This window comes from Urocampus carinirostris, chromosome 14, assembly GCF_059441175.1.
Source record: "Urocampus carinirostris isolate Australia breed hairy pipefish chromosome 14, RoL_Ucar_1.0, whole genome shotgun sequence".
NCBI lineage: Eukaryota > Metazoa > Chordata > Actinopteri > Syngnathiformes > Syngnathidae > Urocampus > Urocampus carinirostris.
Genome location: NC_142362.1, coordinates 16820289 through 16838713, shown reverse-complemented (window position 1 = coordinate 16838713; position 18425 = coordinate 16820289). Strand labels below are relative to the sequence as shown.

Sequence of the window (18425 nt, the reverse complement as noted above, 5' to 3'; positions counted from 1 at the left end):
ACACACAATTTTTAATTTGAATAAAAGGAAGTTGCAACATAAACTGAGATCACATGAGTTTTTGCCTGATGATTAAAGTCACGTAAAAACAAACGAACTCGCATAGATGTCTTTTCGTTGTGACAGTTGAAAAAAGAAAACAAAATACAACTTGTTCCACGGGATTATTTTACTTTTAACATTGTACACATTTACAGATTTAGGTTGACATTCTTTTTTATCTTTTTTTATAATTTGAGTATTTTATTACATGTTTATTCTGGAGAACTACATATAATCTCACTGTAAACAATTTTCAAAACATTATTATCGATGACAATAAAGATTAATTTAATTTTTGTTGTGGAAAAAAAGTATCATTAGAAATATAAGCAATCACAGTAATAATGATCATAAAATGAAACTTAAATCGATTTATTACATAAGTTGCTTTACGATTGAGGACTATTTTTACCACAGGTCTCAATCTCACCATTGAACGGTCCAGGGACAAATTGCAGCCTTCAGGAGGATGTTTGGTGCCTTAATATGAGAGTAAAAAGGGACAGTGTGTATAAGTTGACCACTAGATGTTGCTGCATTGTGTAGTGCAACTGGGCACAAAGGGAAAAAAGTACTATACTCAAAGTGACCAAAAAGCACCTTATTATATTTTAAAAGAAGATAAATAAGCAGACAAAAAGCAAGAAGAAATATAAAAAAGAAAGAAGAAAAAAAAGGGGGGAACAACAAAGAAAAGAGCAAGAAAAAAATGAGAAAAAACAAAAAGAAAAATGAAATTAAAAGAAATAAGAAGACAAAAGCATAAAGACAAGAAAATGGTAAAAAAAAAGTAAGAGAAATAGAAAAGAGAAATAGGAAAGAAGCAGGAAAAAAGCCAAGACAAGGTCAAAAAAGAAATAAAATAGAAAAGAAAAAGGAATTAAAAAAGAAAATTCCAAGAAAAAAAGAAATGAGAATAAGGGGGAGGAAATAGAAAATGAAAAGAAAAGAGAAATAAGAGGACTAAAAAAAAGTTAAAAAGAAAATTAAGGAAAATAAAAGAAATAAAGGATAGAAAAAGGGAGTAAGCTATAAAGGTAAAACATGCTGAAAATAGAAAAAGGCAAAGAAGAAATCAAAAAGCAAGAATAAAATAAAAAGAAAGAAGAAAAAGAAAAAATGGGAAAAGAAGAGAAATAAGACAAATAGAAAAAATGAGAAGAGGGAAGAAACGGGAAAAATAAAGAAAAACAAGTGCTTTTCGAGCAACAGGAGGCCCTAATTAACACACACTGTCCCTTTAAGTACAGTTCATGAGGATTTATTACTGGGTTATATAATTTTCCTCATCCTTAGATCTTGGTTTGTAAAGATTTTTTACAGCTATTTAAGAACACCGGGATGTTTTTCATCAACATTCTTCTTGTGTAAAACCCCATTTGGCCCATCCTCCATTAGACCCTCGCTCCAGCGTCCCCCAAATAAATTGAGTTTGAGACCCCTGAGTTACAGGTTTCACACCACAGACATGTGGGCGTGGCCAGATTCCAAGAGCGGGCCGCGGTATCGTCAAAGCCGCGCTTGCATTGGCCAAAGCCGACCAAAGGCGGAAGTGCACTCAGCGGCGGGGGATTCCCCGAGGGAAGTTCCCAACTCCACTAAGTAGGCTATGTAAAAACACAAACTTCGCCATATCCTCAACACCACTTCCTAACTTTTGCGCGTGTGTGTGTACCTTTTGTGCAAAAGAGTTTGAGCTCCGCACATGAAATTCAACTTTAATCTCCAGATGAAGGTAAGGGTGCGATCGGTGGCAATCTTGTGACGTCATGTGATCGTTTGCTAGCTTGAATTAGCGAATCCGAATTTGGTGTACACATCTGTGCTACTTCATTATTTGTTTGTGCTGAGAACTTTATTCGAAAGCACAGCGAAGAAGTATGTAAAAGTTAACAGTTCTGGAATGTAGATTACGTAGAAATATAAAATGTGATTTTCTATCTGAATCGCTCTCTTAACCCGATTACCAAATTACGCTGTTTACGTACTTCCCATCCTGAATCTGAGTGCAAATTTGAAATAGCTATATTTTATTTTCATAAATTATTTTGGATCATTGAATGACAGTTAAAGGAAGTCTATTTGCAGGGATTTCTTTGCCACGTTTATCGTATTCCAAATATTTCAATTGTATTTAATAAAATGTTCATAACTGTAGCACTTTTCTGCAGTTACCTATTGTCTTAAACTTTTTGAGAGTCCAGAAATCTGTTTTTTTAACTGAAGGGACTGAAAAACAAAACAATATTTTGCATTGTACACGCTGTTATTTTCATTCTTCAATATGAAAATATCCCCTCACGAGGGATTTTTGTGTATATATACGACTTTCTCCTTCATTATTATTTATAAGAACTTCTCCCAAGGCACATAGAAATATTTAGATTCGTATTTTATTTATTTATTCTTATTTGTATTGTTTTTTTTAAGTTTTTGCATAATGTTGCTGCTAATGTCTGCTATTTCTGATGTGCAGCCAATCTTGGCTGGACTAGAACTACTACCTTGTAAATATTTTTATACATACTGTATATCTATTCTTATGTTTTTTTAAATCTTACTTTTCCCTTACAGTATTTTATTACATGTTTATCCTGGAGTGTCACATTTATTCTTGCTGTAAACACTGTAGACAGCGTTTTAATCAATGACAAATTGACAATAAACATTAATCAATTTTTTTCTACTTTTTGGCCTTTGAGACTAAATACAGTTCCGTTATTATAAACTGTCTTACACTTATTCATTAAAAGGATAGTGTGTAATATTTAGTGCCTAATAGTGGTGTAAAACTCTTTCATTCAGTAAATACAAACATTGATTTGAATTTTAGGCAAAAAATGCATGAACAATCATAACAATGTTAATTTAAAAAAATAGAATCATAGGCTGAGAATATTTTTACATAGTGGAATCCTTACCTTGAAGTTGCCACGATATTTGTCTGTCATATTGCTGCTACGCACTGTTTTTTGTTCATAGCAGACAACACAGTGCTGTTAAGTGGTCGAATATTACACAGTAGGGCTTCACCGTATTTATTTGTTGACAATTATTAACCTGTTTTTATTTTTTATTTACAATCCGAATGGGTTATATAAGGCAGTGATTTTCAACCACTGTGCCGTGACACACACGTCTGCCGTGAGAAATTATCCAATGTCACTTTTTAAAATTATTATTTATTTTTAAACATTTATGAATAGTTTTCTGCAAATATTACGTCATTGTCAAGTGTCTGTGCTGTAAAAACGGGGTATTATAAATTAAATTGTAATTAAACATACTGTTCAGTGTCATTTTATAACATTTTTGGATAGTGGTGTGCCGCAAAATTTTTCCAATGTAAAAAACGTGCCGTGTCTCAAAAAAGGTTGAAAAACACTGATATAAGGAGTCATTTCATTCTTATTCTATTTCATACACTTTTGAGAAATCAATCACAACAGTCAACAAATAATCCGCAGTCTAGGTCCTGAAGACTATTTGTTTTAGTACTTTTTGTTTAAGCTCAGAATATGGCAAATACATTTTAAAGTCAGAGCAATCTATTTTTTGCGAGAGGCAATTGTAAAGATCACATTTTTCTGGACCAGCTTGAAACAAATTCGTCAAGAAAATATGCATACCTCAAACAGAAGCATTGTATCTAACTAGATACATAAAAAAGGGGGATAGCACGGAATTAATGAGAGTATTTTTGGCAATACTAGCCCAACTTTGACCTGTTTTTCAGCAGCCCACTTTAAACCAATGCAGTTGCTAAACAGAATTGAACATTTCTATGTGTCATTTGTAAAACATCACCAGTTAATAAAAAAAAGGATAACTAATTTTTCTGCTTGAGTGTTTTTCTACAAATTAAAACAAATATGATTTGAACGCGTTAAAAGTCACACAGCGGGCGTGTGATTTACACAACCATGTGCTTGTGCGTGGGCTAAAAGTGGAGTTGAATTGTCTGTGCAACGCATACTCGTGCACTCGTGTTTTGAAAATTTAATAAAAAATTATGTTTGAATTGTAACGTATACCAAATGTTGATTACCTCGGCAAGTCTTAGCACTTCGAAATAGGTTTCAATGCAACTTTTGGGGTGAAAACGCTTGTCGAGTTCTTTGCACGGGCACCAAATGACTTCTGAATCAAGAAGTGGCCTCACTCTGTGAATTGAGCTTTTCAACTGACTTTTGGTATTTACTGAGGAAAGACTTCAGGAAGTACATTACATTAATTGCTATTAGTTCGGGGAAAGATGTAAAATGAAAATAAATGTAAGTTGTATAGTAATAACAACACTGGATGATTCAATTTTCTTTTTGTTTCTATTTAATATTGCTTAGTTTTATACTAGTACCCTTAACTTATTATTTGAAACTTTGTTTCTTTGTCTTGTAAATTTTCTCGCACCATTGCATTTTTTTAATTTTGTTGCGCATTTGACCTATTACAATGACAATGCATTCTATTTTTTTTTTTCATCTGTGATACTTCAACGGAAATGCTTATTTTCTCAAACTGTTTTATCTAAATCGCATATTGCACAAAACAATACAGTATTGTATCACCAACTTGCAAAGTCTTTATAAAGCACACGAGATTATGAAGTGAATGAATGTCAAGAATAGGACGACAATCAGCCGATAGAATATTGGCATTTTAATGATGCCATGATGCAAACCAATAGCAGACCAGCATTTTATATTACGTCGACCAGTAGCGCATAGACATCTAAGAGTACACTAGCCCTAACACCGCATAGTTTGAATATGATCATATTTTGGGCATGCAAAATAATTTGTTGTTGATGTCTTGTAGTGGGGAAAATGATGTACAGAGGGGCTGAAAACATGTTCTTCCATATTGCAAGGCACACAAAGTAGTGATTATTGTGCTTCTTTTTCCCGTATTTCCTGATACAGACACTGCCCCACTTTCGAACAAGGTAGTTTCCGAACGATCGTTCATAAGTTGAATTTGTTCGTAAGTTGAATTTGTTTGTAAGTTGCTTAGGTGCTATATTTTGTATGTTTTAGGTTTATATAAGTATGTTTAAGGCTTGTATAAGCAACCTGTATTGTTTTGTACTAAAAAAAAAAACATTTTATACAATAATATGCTCTATAAAGATAAATAAAGTTAAGTATAACTTACTTTTGGAAAATGTCCTTCAAGAGGTCGTCCTCCGTGGTAGAAAGTGAACGGAAAAAAACGTTCCGACCAAGTTCTCAACCGCATCTATCTTATTCCACTTTCATTTCAAAAGAAACGGTTAGCCTCTTCTTCACACTTGAAACCAACCATATTGAATGGATGCACGAGATATTAAACAATAAAAACGTCAAAGTTCTGAGTGCGCAGGAGATTCAGCACTGTATGTTTACACACCAACTAGGAAGAGGAAGCGAATTTCTTCTTCGGTGTGGATGCTGGGTGACCGCTCACAGCGCCACCACACGCCGGAAAGAAGCACTACAGTAATGTCCTGTACTCGGAAAAAAGTGGACACAATAAAATAATCTAACTTAAGGCAATGTCCGGATATTTTTCGACATCCCGAATTTTTTTTTTATACCTACCGTTTTACGTAACTCGAATAGTCGTAAGCAGGAGAGCGTCTGTTATCGCAAGCTTAGTTTCCATGCTTGACATTATTTTGGTTCCACCTTTAGCTTCAAGTATTTGGATCATTTGCTACTAAATACAGTACAAAAGAATCAGTAATGTATTACCGACGAGCAAAGGCTTTATGAACCTTATGAAATTCGGAAATAAATGAAGAGACAGTAAAGCATCGTGGGATGGAGCTTAGCCAATATTTTATTGACATTTTCACAATGCAGTGACGAAAACCAATGGCAGTCCAGCATTTTATATGAGGTCGTCCAATAGCAGACCAGGATCTTCAGACTAAACATACGCCAGACTGTGCAATGTTTATAATTTTATAAGTTATTAGACACACATATAAGATGTTGTTGATGTCATATATTCAGAAAAATGCCGTAAGCATGGGCTGGAAAGGGAAAAAGTAAAGTGAAAATGTCGCAAGGCGGAGTCGCCGTATCTTGGGGGCTTCTTCATTTCCTTCGTCTGGATTGTTTTGTTTCCCTTCCCCTGGATTGAATTCTGTCCAATGCCTTGCATTGCCAGGTCCCATGTCCGCTCTGTCAGGGATGATTGCGGCACACCCGGCATGGAGAGGAACATCGGCGACCAGCTCAACAAAGCTTTCGAAGCTTATCGCCAGGTCTCCATCGAAAAGGACAACGCCAAAAAGGAACTGCAGCAAATGGTGAGGGCGCAGAAGTTATTTTTAATGAGCATCTTGTAGTGCTAGTTTAGCTAGAAGAGGAAATTAGTTGTGAACAAATTGGCTACAATTAAAGGCCATGATATTTATGTGTTAAACCAAAATAGCATTAGAATAGAAAAATGATTCTAATTTATTCTTCGTCATTAAATGCCAAATGACTCAATGACCACTCGATTACCATATTGCCAGGTAGCAATTGCTTGTTTGGCATGAAATGTCTTAGAGCATAGGTGTCAAACTCATGGCCCACAGCCACACCCGGCCCGGTGTACAATTATATCCGTCCCGCGAAATAATTTTATATACAGCTACTATAATGTCCCGGCTAGATGAAGCGCGGATAATTTTCAAACTATAAATCCCAGAATGCAGCGCTTCAGCTGCCGCCGCAGGACTTCCCATAGACGTTCCCGCATCAATCGATTAGTTTGAGCTCAACGAGCTCAGCCAATGTTAAAACTACTAACGAACTAATCTACTAACAAACAACACGTCGGCCATTAAAAGTGAATTTTAAGTGTCAGGAAGCGGAGACGTGACGCCCAGGGACGAGCATCTATAGATCACCCTACAAAGGAAAGCTAAACGAGACAAGCACGGGATAACGTGGATGCTAAAACATCACAATGGCCAAAACATAAATTGATGCTGAAAACAGAGCCTCTCGATAGGATACATTTTTTTAAGGAGAACAAATTATGTGAACTTATTTAATGTTTATGTTCCGTAATAATATTCTTGTCTCTTTTGAATTGAATGTTAAAAGCACACATTTCTGGTGAAAAGCACAAATGCATTTATATATATATATATTTTTTTTGTTCCCATTTTAAATTTGTATACAGACGCTCCCCTACTTACGACCATTCGACCTACGTAAAACGGTAGATACGTTATTTCGGGATGTCGAAAAATATCCGGACATTGCTGTAGGTTAGATTTTTGCTACCGGCATGTGGTGGCGCTGTGAGAGGTCCACCCCGAAGAATAAATCCGGCTTCTACTTCCTTGTTTGTGTGTAAACATACTACGTGTACTGTATCTCCACCGCGAACTTTGACGTTTTTATTATTTAAAATCTCGTGCATCCATTCAATATGGTTGGTGTCAGTGTAAAGAAGAGGCGAGCTTTTCCTTTTTAAATGAAAGCGGAATAAGAAAGCTTGATGCGGTTGAGAAAGTGGTCTGAATGCTTTTTTTCGGCCACTTTTTACCACTAAGGAGGACCTCTTGAAGCGCAAGTCCCAAAAGTAAGTAAAACCTCACTTTATTTATCTTTATAGAGCATATCATTTTATGAAATATTTATTTTTTAGTACAAAACAATAGAGGTTACTTATACAATTCTTAAACATACAAAATATAGAACTGAAGCAATTAAACAACAAATTCAACTTACAAAAGATCGTCCGAAACCTCGTTCGTAAGTAGGGCAGCGTCTGTAGTTTTGACAGGATGTGAAGTTATTAAAAGTTTATGTTTGTTCATTCTGGAATAATAGTCTTGTCTGTTTTGAATTCATATTCGTGTAAAAGCACACATTTCTGGTGAAAAGCACAAAACGTATCTATATCTCTTTTTTTTTTTTTTTACATGTTTTGAATTTGTCTAGTTTTTACAGAATATATTTTTATGGAGAACAAAGTATTTTAAGTCGGTTTGTTTGATCTGGAACAATATTCCTGTCTATTTTGAATTCGGGTTTATGTTTAAAAATGCCACACGAACCTTTTAGTGTATTCAATGAATGTTTATCTGGTTTGGCCCGTGACCAAAGGTATGGTATGAGTTTCGGCCCTCTGTGCAAATAAGTTAGACACCCGTGTCTTAGAAATATATTATAAAGCAGTGTTTTCCACCTTTTTTGACACAAGGCACACTTATTTTCATGAAAAGAAATTGAGGCACACCGTCCATAGAAAGTGTTTAAAGATGAATTGCCAGTACCAGTTTCATGTTGTTGTTTTTTTCTTAAATTATCTCATCTCATCTCATCAGCCGTACCGCTTATCCTCATTAGGGTCGCGGGGGGGCTGGAGCCCATCCCAGCCATCTCCGGGCAGTGGGCAGGGGACACCCTGAACTGGTTGCCAGCCAATCGCAGGGCACACAGGGACAGACAACTCATTCGCTCATTCACACCTAGGGACAATTTGGACCGGCCAATTCACCTGAAATGCAAATGACAATATAATGTATAAGTATAAGCACTTTGGTACACTGAAAGAAATGTTTTAAAGGGCTGTGTAAATAAAGTTCTGTACAGTTAACATTAACATTTTTATCATCATTTGTGGTCACTGTGGGTAAGGAGGTAAACCAATTTATTCATTCTGGTTAATAATTTTGCTGTGATTTAGGATTGTATTACAGTATATGTTTCATCCGTTTTCACGTTTGACTATATTTTTCTGATGTTTCTCTAGAAAAATAATAAACTAAAAATGAGCAAAAATTATTCTCTAGTGGAACAAAATATGTTTCATGATGCTCTAACTCTTTTTGTAAAATATCAAGATAATATTTAAATTATGATTATTTACTTTATTCCATCTATTTTATTATTTTTCTGTTGGAAAATGTTAATTAAAAAGAAAATAAGTGATCAATATATGTACCTGTTCTGTCTCATGAGCAGATAATTGCTTTATAAAAAGAGAGAAAGTTAATGCTGCCACCTACCGGTATGGTTGAATGTTACAGCAGGGCGATCAGTGGCAGAAAGCTATTTTTTAATAAATATTAATAAAATAGTAATAAAATTGGGCCTTCTCCTGTGGCACACTCGACAAGGTGCCCAGGCACACTATTGTGCCCCGGCACACTGGTTGAAAATAACTGCTATAAAGGTTGTTTGTGGGTATGTTTACATGCAGGCAATAATCCAATTGGAAACTGATTTTTGCCACTATTCAGATTATGCAAAGCAATGTAAATGAACACAAAAACGCAATTAAGGTCATAGTCCGACTGTAAGTACTGTAGTTTCCGATTGCAATCGTTGGGTTAGTTCATTAATTTTCCGAACTCTCGTGCATGCATATTCTTTGGAGTAATTGCTTGAGTTTACCTCCGGAATAATTTAATGTCCAAAGGTACTGTGGGACTTGTAGTACAGAAACAAATGATACACGTAAACTCTGCGAACTTGTCAAACAAAGCGCCATGTTTGTTCATTTATTACTCCCCGGACTTTTCCATTTTATTTTTTGCCCCCTCTGCGAAAATTCAACTGGTGTATCCATCTTTATATATAGGACTTCACAGTTGTATGCATGCATCCATATAGCATGTAAGTCTATGTTTTTGGCTTGCCATGTACGAGCGCCTCTTGTAAACACCCTGGACACTGCAATGTAGCTCCTTTTTCGAGTGAGGAGGAAGCAAGCACAATACTTTTATTATTTTGGTGAGTGAGGAGTGAATGGAATATACTTTTATTGTATGTCAAACATTAAATGCGTAAACAACATCTGTTTTTATAATGATTTGGCTTCCTTCGCCCTTCAGAATACTTGCAAACATTATATATACGGGGTTTATTCGTTTGTTTATAAGCATGTAAACGTTTCATTAAGATTGCTATAGAAATCTAATATTCCGTTTCCAACTGGATTATTTCCTGCATTTTGACGTACTTAGTCTTTAACAGGTGTCTTTGATTGTGTTTTTGATTGTTGAAGTCGGTTGATTATGTTCTGACTATTGGCAAAATATATTTTTAAAGACTGAATACTACCAGCAATACACTGAAAAGCTGCAAAGGCAGATAGAAGACCAGCAGCAGATGATTGCACAACTCAAAGTTCAGCTGTCTACTACAAGGAAACCATCAGGTTAGTGATCCTCAGATTTTTTTTCTTTTTGCCTTCTGGGACTTGATAAGGTATTTTTGTTGGACTGTCACCTCCACACTCTTAATTTGACACTCTTTTGGAAATGAAGGAGAGGTGAAATGCAAGTCGTGCGACCACTTCATTGATGGGGCCAGCGCCCACAAGGAAACGCAGCGCCCAGTATGTATATTTTCTGTCTGGCTGTCTGTATGTCTGTCCAATGCTACCAAATACTACACCATTGTTTATTCACTCATTGATTTTTTTTCCCGTTTGTATCATAGTTGAACCAACTTTTTAATTATTCTTTTTTAGTAATCATTAATAGAAAAAAGCTTACCAGCAAAACATGCAGAATTGTGTGGGAAAAAGAACTAAAGTATCCTGTAGGCCGATACTTTTGATTATTTTAACTATTAATTTTTTATTTCATGGTACAGTATTTCTAAAATTATATATATTTTCCCCTTTTAAGCGTTTGGCTTCTAAATATGTGTTATTTTTGTCACGGTTGACATGGCGCCCAATTGGCCCCGCCTGTGTGGTGCCAGCTAAGGCTCATTGACAGATTGGCTTTCCATCTATTTAAACTCAATGCTCTTACGCTTCGTTTGTCAGTCCGTCAACGAACCTCTGCCCCGCAAGACGTGGGTTTTGACTCTGTCCTGTTTCCTGTTGGCATTTCCTGTCTGGTATTGTTCCCATTTATTTTTGTCCTGTTAAATATTCCCTCCAGTTTTCGTTCCCGTCTAGTTTGTCCTGTTTTATTTCGATATCCTAATTCATTATCAATCCTGTCGGTCCTGTCCGGTTCGGTATCGACCGCATCTGTCTGATATCTACTCGGGCAATTCATATCGATCTTGTCACGCCAGACTGCTGCCTAACGTGCATGACTTCCCACTTCCCTTAAAATAAAAGGCTTGTGTGAGAAACGTCACGCGTTTGGGTCCTGACCCTGTTCTGGTTCATGACATTTTTTTGGTATTGGGAGGAGTTGCATGAATAATACTTGTTGTCCAAATATGCACATATATAAATTCAAAAGAAGTAATAATATTAGCTTGCAGTTATTTCTGAATATGATTGCCTAGGCCAGTGTTTTTCAACCACAATAGCGTACTGTGAGACCTTGTCTGTAATAAAAGTCATTGTAACTAAATTGGTGACCATACATTGATCAATTTTCTTTAAAGAAAGAAAGAAAGAAAAGAGGAATTTTGTTGCATAGTGTCTGGGTTTTTTTTTCATTGGATAAGCAGAGTGACGAAAAACAGGGCAAAAAATATATAATAAAACAGTTGATCAATATAGAAAATAATGTAATAAATCTGCAAATTAACAAGAACAAGATTTTTATTTCTGCTTTTGCAGTTTAAAATCATATCATCTACAAAAAACGTCAATTTATTATAGTGTCAATTTTGTATAAGGTACATTTATTGTATTGTAAATTGTATACCACCTTATAGCCTGCGTTAACAATTAAATATTAGACAAAAATAAAATCCTGGAGCCAATAACAACATATATTTTGAATATTTGCTACATGATGAATGCCCTGAGATTTTTTTTTTTAATGTGTTTTTTTTGTTTAAAAGGGTTATACCAGCCTACACTAGCCTAGGCTGCAAGTTGCGTTCATGGCGTCAAACGCTGTTGGAATTTCAGCAATCTCACAAACCGATTTCCATTCACCATCTTTTGATTGCTATTCCATTCCGGTAGGGTGAACCAGAGGTGTTTATTCTGGAAAAGTAATATTTGTAGAAAATTCATGCATTTAAAAAAATATTTTTAGTACTTAAACTAATACAGATGCTACTGCTTACTTTTTCCTTGTGAATCATAGTTGTAGTTCAGGTTTCGCTGCCTGAGTGGCAGCGGTGGTTTAAACTTCATTGTAACGTGGGAGGAGCGCAAAAGGAGAAGTGCAATCTTGCAAATGAATTGCAGACGTTTGAAAAGAAAACTTGAATCATGACTGGACTTGTCAGAGACTTCTCAAGTCTGCGTGACGACTTCAAGCAAACTTGAGAGTTTGGGAGACAACAACACTATGTTGTGCTATTGCTCTCTTGAATTTATACTATTAATTTTTCTTTCACTGCACTTTTAAGACTCAACCACAGATAATAATTCCATATTATGACGTCATTTGTTCCAAGAATTTCAAAACGATGAGAATAGTAGTTTATGAACTGCACGTTCACGTCACAAGATAGCGCCAGAGGACAATATACAGTGTGCACGGTGCACTTGTGCGCAGGTGCAGATTTTCTTGCAATATTTTGGGGACACAGTGAACCCTTGTTCATAGGCAAAATATATGATTTTATTATACAAATATCATACAATTAAATACTCTTCTGCCCTAAAACAAAAAGTAAACCTTTTTACAGGTTTAAGTACTTGTTTAACAAATAAAAGTCCGGTAGACATATTTATTTATCATTAATTTTCACAAGTTACTACTGTCGCCTAATGATTTAATCATCAGGTAGAAAATAAACGGAAAGGCTGTTTAGCCAATCAGAATGCACTACACAATGCACAATGCAAATTAGTGATGTGAAGAGACAGTGAAAAGTGAACCACATTATAGCGAGGGTTCACTCTAATTACTTCTCTATTAGGGACATAATTAAAAAGAAAATTGTTTTTTCCAGGAGACTGCATGCAGCGTTGCTGTTGCTCCATTAAACACTGTCAGCGTTGACTAGTAAGTTTTTTTTTCTCCTTCCGTGTCTGTAAAAAGTGTGCAATACGGTCTTGGTCTTAATTATTATTATTTTTGTCAGTCAGGACATGCTGGACGCGCTAGAAGCCATTCACGGGACCTTTCGGCAGATCCGCTCTCTTTCTCGTCGGCAAAAAGATCACCTGAAGAGATTCCGAGGCGGAATTGATACTGCAAATGGTAGGACATGAGTTTGATAAATGTTGTGTATATGATTAAAAAAACTATAAATAAATATATATGTAAAGGTAAAATGAAACTATATCTACATTTGGTGAGAAGTTACTTGAGATGGTACAGTGGAGTTGCAAGTAGATGCAAGGAGGGAGGATGGCCTTAGAACATTTCCTTGCTTTAATCACCATTTTAGTCTTTAAAATTGTCGTGATCATCAATTGGTTACTGCCATATTCCACAGCGAGCGTATTGATTCCTATTTCTTGCTAGTCGCAATCTTAGTTTCCTTAGTTTTTGCTTTTCCCTTTACTATAGAGGTGCACAACCTGGTCCACGAGGGCTCCATGTCTTGAATGTTTTTGGAGGTTTCTCTTCTTCAACTCAGGTTTTCAAATCACCAGGATCGTTAACAAGCTCCTGCCAGCTTGCTACCGAACTAAAACTGTAATATTTAAGAGAAACCTTAAAAAACATATTGGACATGCGGCACTCAAGGACAAGGTTGCCCACCACTGCTTTAGCATCTCTGCAAGCTTTGGATCCATAGTAAGTAAATATAATACATAAAAGCAATGTTTAAGATAGTCCAGCCAATAGGACTATATGTCTGTCTTTTCATAATGCTACAATGTAAACCAATGGCAGACCAGCATTTTATATGATGTCGACCAATAGCATACAGGTGTTCTAGATACGTAACTCATTGTATGCATGAACACTGCAAAATGTGAAGAATTCGTTGTTTATGTCGTATAGTGGGGAAAATACTGACACGACAAAACTTCTCACTTCACATCGTAAAGTGAAAATATCTTAAGGCAGGGACGCTGTATCCCGGGGGTCTTCTTAACACTTGAGATGAGCAGAACCTTCTGCCAACGGCGTAGGATTCTTTTCTGCTGTGTATAAAAAAAGCGTTTATGTTCCATCTTACAGATCAGCAGTTCTCCATGCCCATCCAGTGCACGGACCGCGCAGCCGAACCCCAAGCAGCCATTTTTGTGGCGTCAAGGTCAACGGTTACACTCCCGCCGGCGCTAGCATCGCGCGGCGCTAGCCCCGACGAACGCGATTCCGTCGACTCGCTCACCAAATTCAGCGTCAAATTCCCGCCACCCGTCGACAGCGAGTACGACTTCCTGAACAGCGCGCCGGAACGCCACGTAGCGCCAGGCGCCGAAGAAGAAGAAAAAGAGGCGGAGCCTTCGGAACCACCGTTTGTGGTCCCCGCTTTTCCCTCCCTCACGTCCTCGTCACCCTCCCAGGAGGACGTTCGTGGCCCCCAGCAGGTGAGCGATACTGTTATTTTTGGTACAGGTTTCGTACGGGTGCATGAAAGCCTTGAAAGTTTTTTAATTTTAATTTTGTGTTTTCAAAGATTGAAAAGTGCTTGAATTTTGGGTGAGGTTTGTAAATGCTTTAAATTGTTGCCATGTTTCTCAACAAGTCTACTTAAAATGGATGCCAACACTGCTCTTTGGTTGCTATGCTTTGCTGTTGCATTTCTTCTTCCCTCGTGAATAACGGCACCTGGCATTAGTTTGTATGGCATTGTCTTTTGAAGGATCCTCACACGCAATAGGAAAGGTGCAAACTAGACCCAAACAGGGCACTAAGAAATGTGTATTACTGCAAGGATTACGTATCAATTATGGATATTTATTATGGGCCATGCAAAAAGTTGAGGCAGCATTTCCCAGTGGTAGATTGTAATGGGAAGAACTTCCTGCAACTGAAAATGTAAGCTACATTTAACACAATGTTACCTAACACCTATAGGGGGAGAGATTTGTCTCAAAACTATTGACACAAATGTTTTCATATCCACAAATATACTCAAGATATATAGTATGTCTTGATAAATGCAAATGCAATATTAAAAATAGCATACGGTATACATATTTGTGGATCTGCAAAATACATGATTAATTTAGCAGTGTAAACAACCTAATACTTACAAAGTGACCAAGTACTTACAGAACAAATTTCAGAACAAAAGTCAGTCAATCAAAAAAAAAGCAGAGCTTTAACAAAAATACAAATTACTGTAAAACAATATCAACAAGACATCTACAATACCATATTTTCTGGACAAAAAGCCACATCCAAAACCCCCAAATTTGCCAGTGTGCATTATAATCTACTGCGCCTTTATAGTACCAAAAATACACTAAATACATTCGGAAATGTTTAACTACAACGAAATGCCTATACATACAAGCAATCATTAATATATCCTTTCCTTGTAGTTGTCAAACCAGATTCCCTAATATTTATGTTCTTTGTAATACCTTTTTTATCTTTGTTTTAATCTCACGTGCCTTATAGTTTGATGCGCCTTGTATATGAAAATAATCTTTCACAAGGGGATATTTTTGAACGTGAGTCTTATAAGCAGGTGGTGCGCTTTTTAGTACAGAAACTACGGAACCTTTCATTCCACATAACTTCAAAAATAAAATCGGTTGCGTAAATACGGTGAACCCACAATAGAATTAGATTTGAAAGTTATAAGGTTTGTATAATCTTACGACACATTATTATACGGATACTATAGTTAAAATAGGAAGACGTTATCGACTTTAAGACAATAATACCGAACTGATCCAAGTGCTCGCCCAGTATCGATAATATCGCTATTTGGATCGATCCGCCCAGCCGGTGAGAAGCAGCTTTGCGAAAAAGTAGTAGCAAATTATTGGTGTGTAGCCGGTCTTTGCTAAGCGTGTGAAAGTCCAAAATAAGCGCCACGTGCAAAGCTTGAAACACATTATGGAGTAATGAGCGCTAATCCCTTGTTTTTCTGTGCAAGCTCTCGGCTAGCATATTTGCCAGAAGGTGCGAGCCAGATGGAAGTGCCGCTCAGTGTCAGAATGACGATTACCGCGCGTACCTTTTTTCATTGTACGGCGTATTTATAACAGCCCGCGTCAAAGAAACCTAATTAGATGCGTGAGGAACGCTTCTTGACCTCGCTCTTCCTTTGGCAACCTTTAAATGTAATAGTTTGGGTAACAGGACGCGACCCTATAAAATGGCAGAAATTCAAAGAGACAGGGTGTATTATATGACCACTAGATGTCGCTGTCCTGTGTAGTGCAACCTGCTAAAAACCACAAAGAACAACACAAATTACAGAGACTCAAAGTGACCAAACTGCACCTAACATGAGAAGTTATTTTGCATTCAAACTGGGTGTCCTTTTCGCTAATTTTTGACCAAAAATAGCTCTCAGGCAAGTGAGCACAGTGTGGCGGCAGGATGCCGGACAAACATGGCGGCCACCTAAGTGGGGATTCCACTGTGTGAAAGAAATACAAATTTCTCGACCTACGATTTTTTTTAAATCAAAATTAACATCGCTATAATAGTTCATGTAAGTTTGCCAAATATTAACTGAATTTTTGTACCACTAGCGAGCACTAAATATTGCACACTGTTAATTTAATCTTGTCGGCCTAGTTCTTTTTCAGTCTTCCTCTCCTCCTGCCATGTGGACTCTGCCTTAATTATGAAAAAAATAAAATAAACAAGATATTTTTCAATATCACCTTAATATTGGGGTGCATAATTTGAGGTGTTCTTTCAACGTTATTAAGTATGTGTTAACAATGCCCAATAGAGTTCAAAGAGCCTTTATATATTTTTTTTCTCTCCGCCCCTATCTGCTTTTATCTTAATTTCATCGTCTGTGTTCTGGCCACAGAGAGCATTCGGCTGGAAGAAACGAGGCAGGGGGTAATTTGGGGTTGAACGAAGATACGAGAGTTATATTACCCCCGTGCTTGAGGTTTTCTTTTATTCTCGGTTGAAAATGGTGAAAGTAAGAAAATGACTGTGCAAATACAATCCAAATGCCAACCTAATCCTCCAAAATAATGAAAAAAGAGTTTATTCGAGCATGTGTAACAGAGCACACTCAATACAAGCAGCTTGACAGAAGCTGTAATGACGCTATCAGCCTGAAGATGTCGACAGAAAGCAGAATATTTTGAAGTAGCGGACACTACTTTCAACTGGCAGATGGTAAATTATATTGCTAAAACAGTTTTGAGCGGAATATCAGTTAATCATTTTGCTTGTTTCAAGTCTTTTTTTTTTTTTTACCAGAAACTTAAGAGCAAATACTTCAGCCCGAAATTTTATTTTTTGCAGTGTATGTATTTATATTTCAATTGTTTTAAAACAAATCTTTCTTTGCTTTAGTCTCTGTGGACCCCCGATTTGTGCGACACGTCAGAGGCTGCGACGGCTTCAAGCGGCACGCCGGACAAATGTGCTTTTTGCCACGCTGTGGTTCCTCACGAGCAAATGAATGGCCACCTCTACTCACATTTCTCACCTAAGGACCCCACGCAATGCTGATTGGCGAGGCCCGCCACTGCCATAAGACTTGAATTTTCCTTATTTAATATTGATTGGTACAGTCCACTTATTTTTTATCTTTTTTTTTTTTTAGATTTTATGATGACGCATAATGAGGAAATAAAGCCAACAACGAACTTTTTCTTGTAAGATTGGATAAATCTGGAATCCTTTTAGTCATATATTTGAAGGGCAATTTTTATTCATATTAGAGTTGATATTGATTTGAATTACATAAAAAGTATTTATTTCTTTTTGTATGCACAAAATTCACAAAGAAAATAGATGGAGTGAAGTAAAACTATTATATAATTCCTGTTTTCAAGTAAAAATATTTGTTTTCAAGTAAAAATATATTTGAAAATATTTGCACATTTTTAAACATTTCTATCATTTAAGTAAAATAAGAGAAAATACACTCTTATTTGTAATCCTTAAGCTCATTGGTTTTTTTTTTCAATATACTTTAAACAAGTTAGGTATTTTTTTTCTTCATTCCCTATATTTCTAAGAAAATGTTTGTTTCTTCTTATGTTATTGAGAAGGATTACAAGTACTCCAAAATAAGAAAATATATATACTAAGAGTAGAAAAGTAATTATGCCAGATGACACTGTTTTTGTTTTGATAATTATCCCCCATCTCATCTCATTAGCTGCACCGCTTATCCTCAGTAGGGTCGCGGGGGTGCTGGAGCTCATGCCAGCAATCATCGGGCAGTGGGCAGGGGACACCCTCAACTGGTTGCCAGCCAATCGCAGGTCACAGGGACAGACAACTCGCTCGCTCATTCACACCTAGGGACAATTTGGACCGGCCAAACCACCTGAAATGCATGTCTTTGGAATGTGGGAGGAAAACCAGAGGGCCCGGAAGAAACCCACACAAGCACGGGGAGAACATACAAACTCCGCACAGTAAGACGTCCGTTAGAGGGACATACTGTGGG

At 36.6% G+C, this 18425-nt stretch overlaps 1 protein-coding gene across 2 annotated transcripts; it reads left to right on the top strand.

The window, feature by feature from the left end:
• The first annotated feature begins 1571 nt into the window (after positions 1 to 1571).
• Positions 1572 to 17626, top strand: tank (TRAF family member-associated NFKB activator). Of its 2 annotated transcripts, XM_088352798.1 has the most exons (9): positions 1572 to 1644; positions 1732 to 1777; positions 6196 to 6337; positions 10086 to 10194; positions 10304 to 10374; positions 12864 to 12916; positions 12996 to 13114; positions 14048 to 14400; positions 17318 to 17626. In XM_088352798.1, exons 3-9 carry the CDS (start codon positions 6239 to 6241, stop codon positions 17474 to 17476), a joined length of 963 nt encoding a protein of 320 aa, XP_088208924.1. In that variant the 5' UTR covers positions 1572 to 1644; positions 1732 to 1777; positions 6196 to 6238; the 3' UTR covers positions 17477 to 17626. The 2 variants fall into 2 exon arrangements, with proteins under 2 accessions (XP_088208924.1, XP_088208923.1); XM_088352797.1 differs by having other exon boundaries at positions 1591 to 1777.
• Positions 17627 to 18425: the final 799 nt, after the last annotated feature.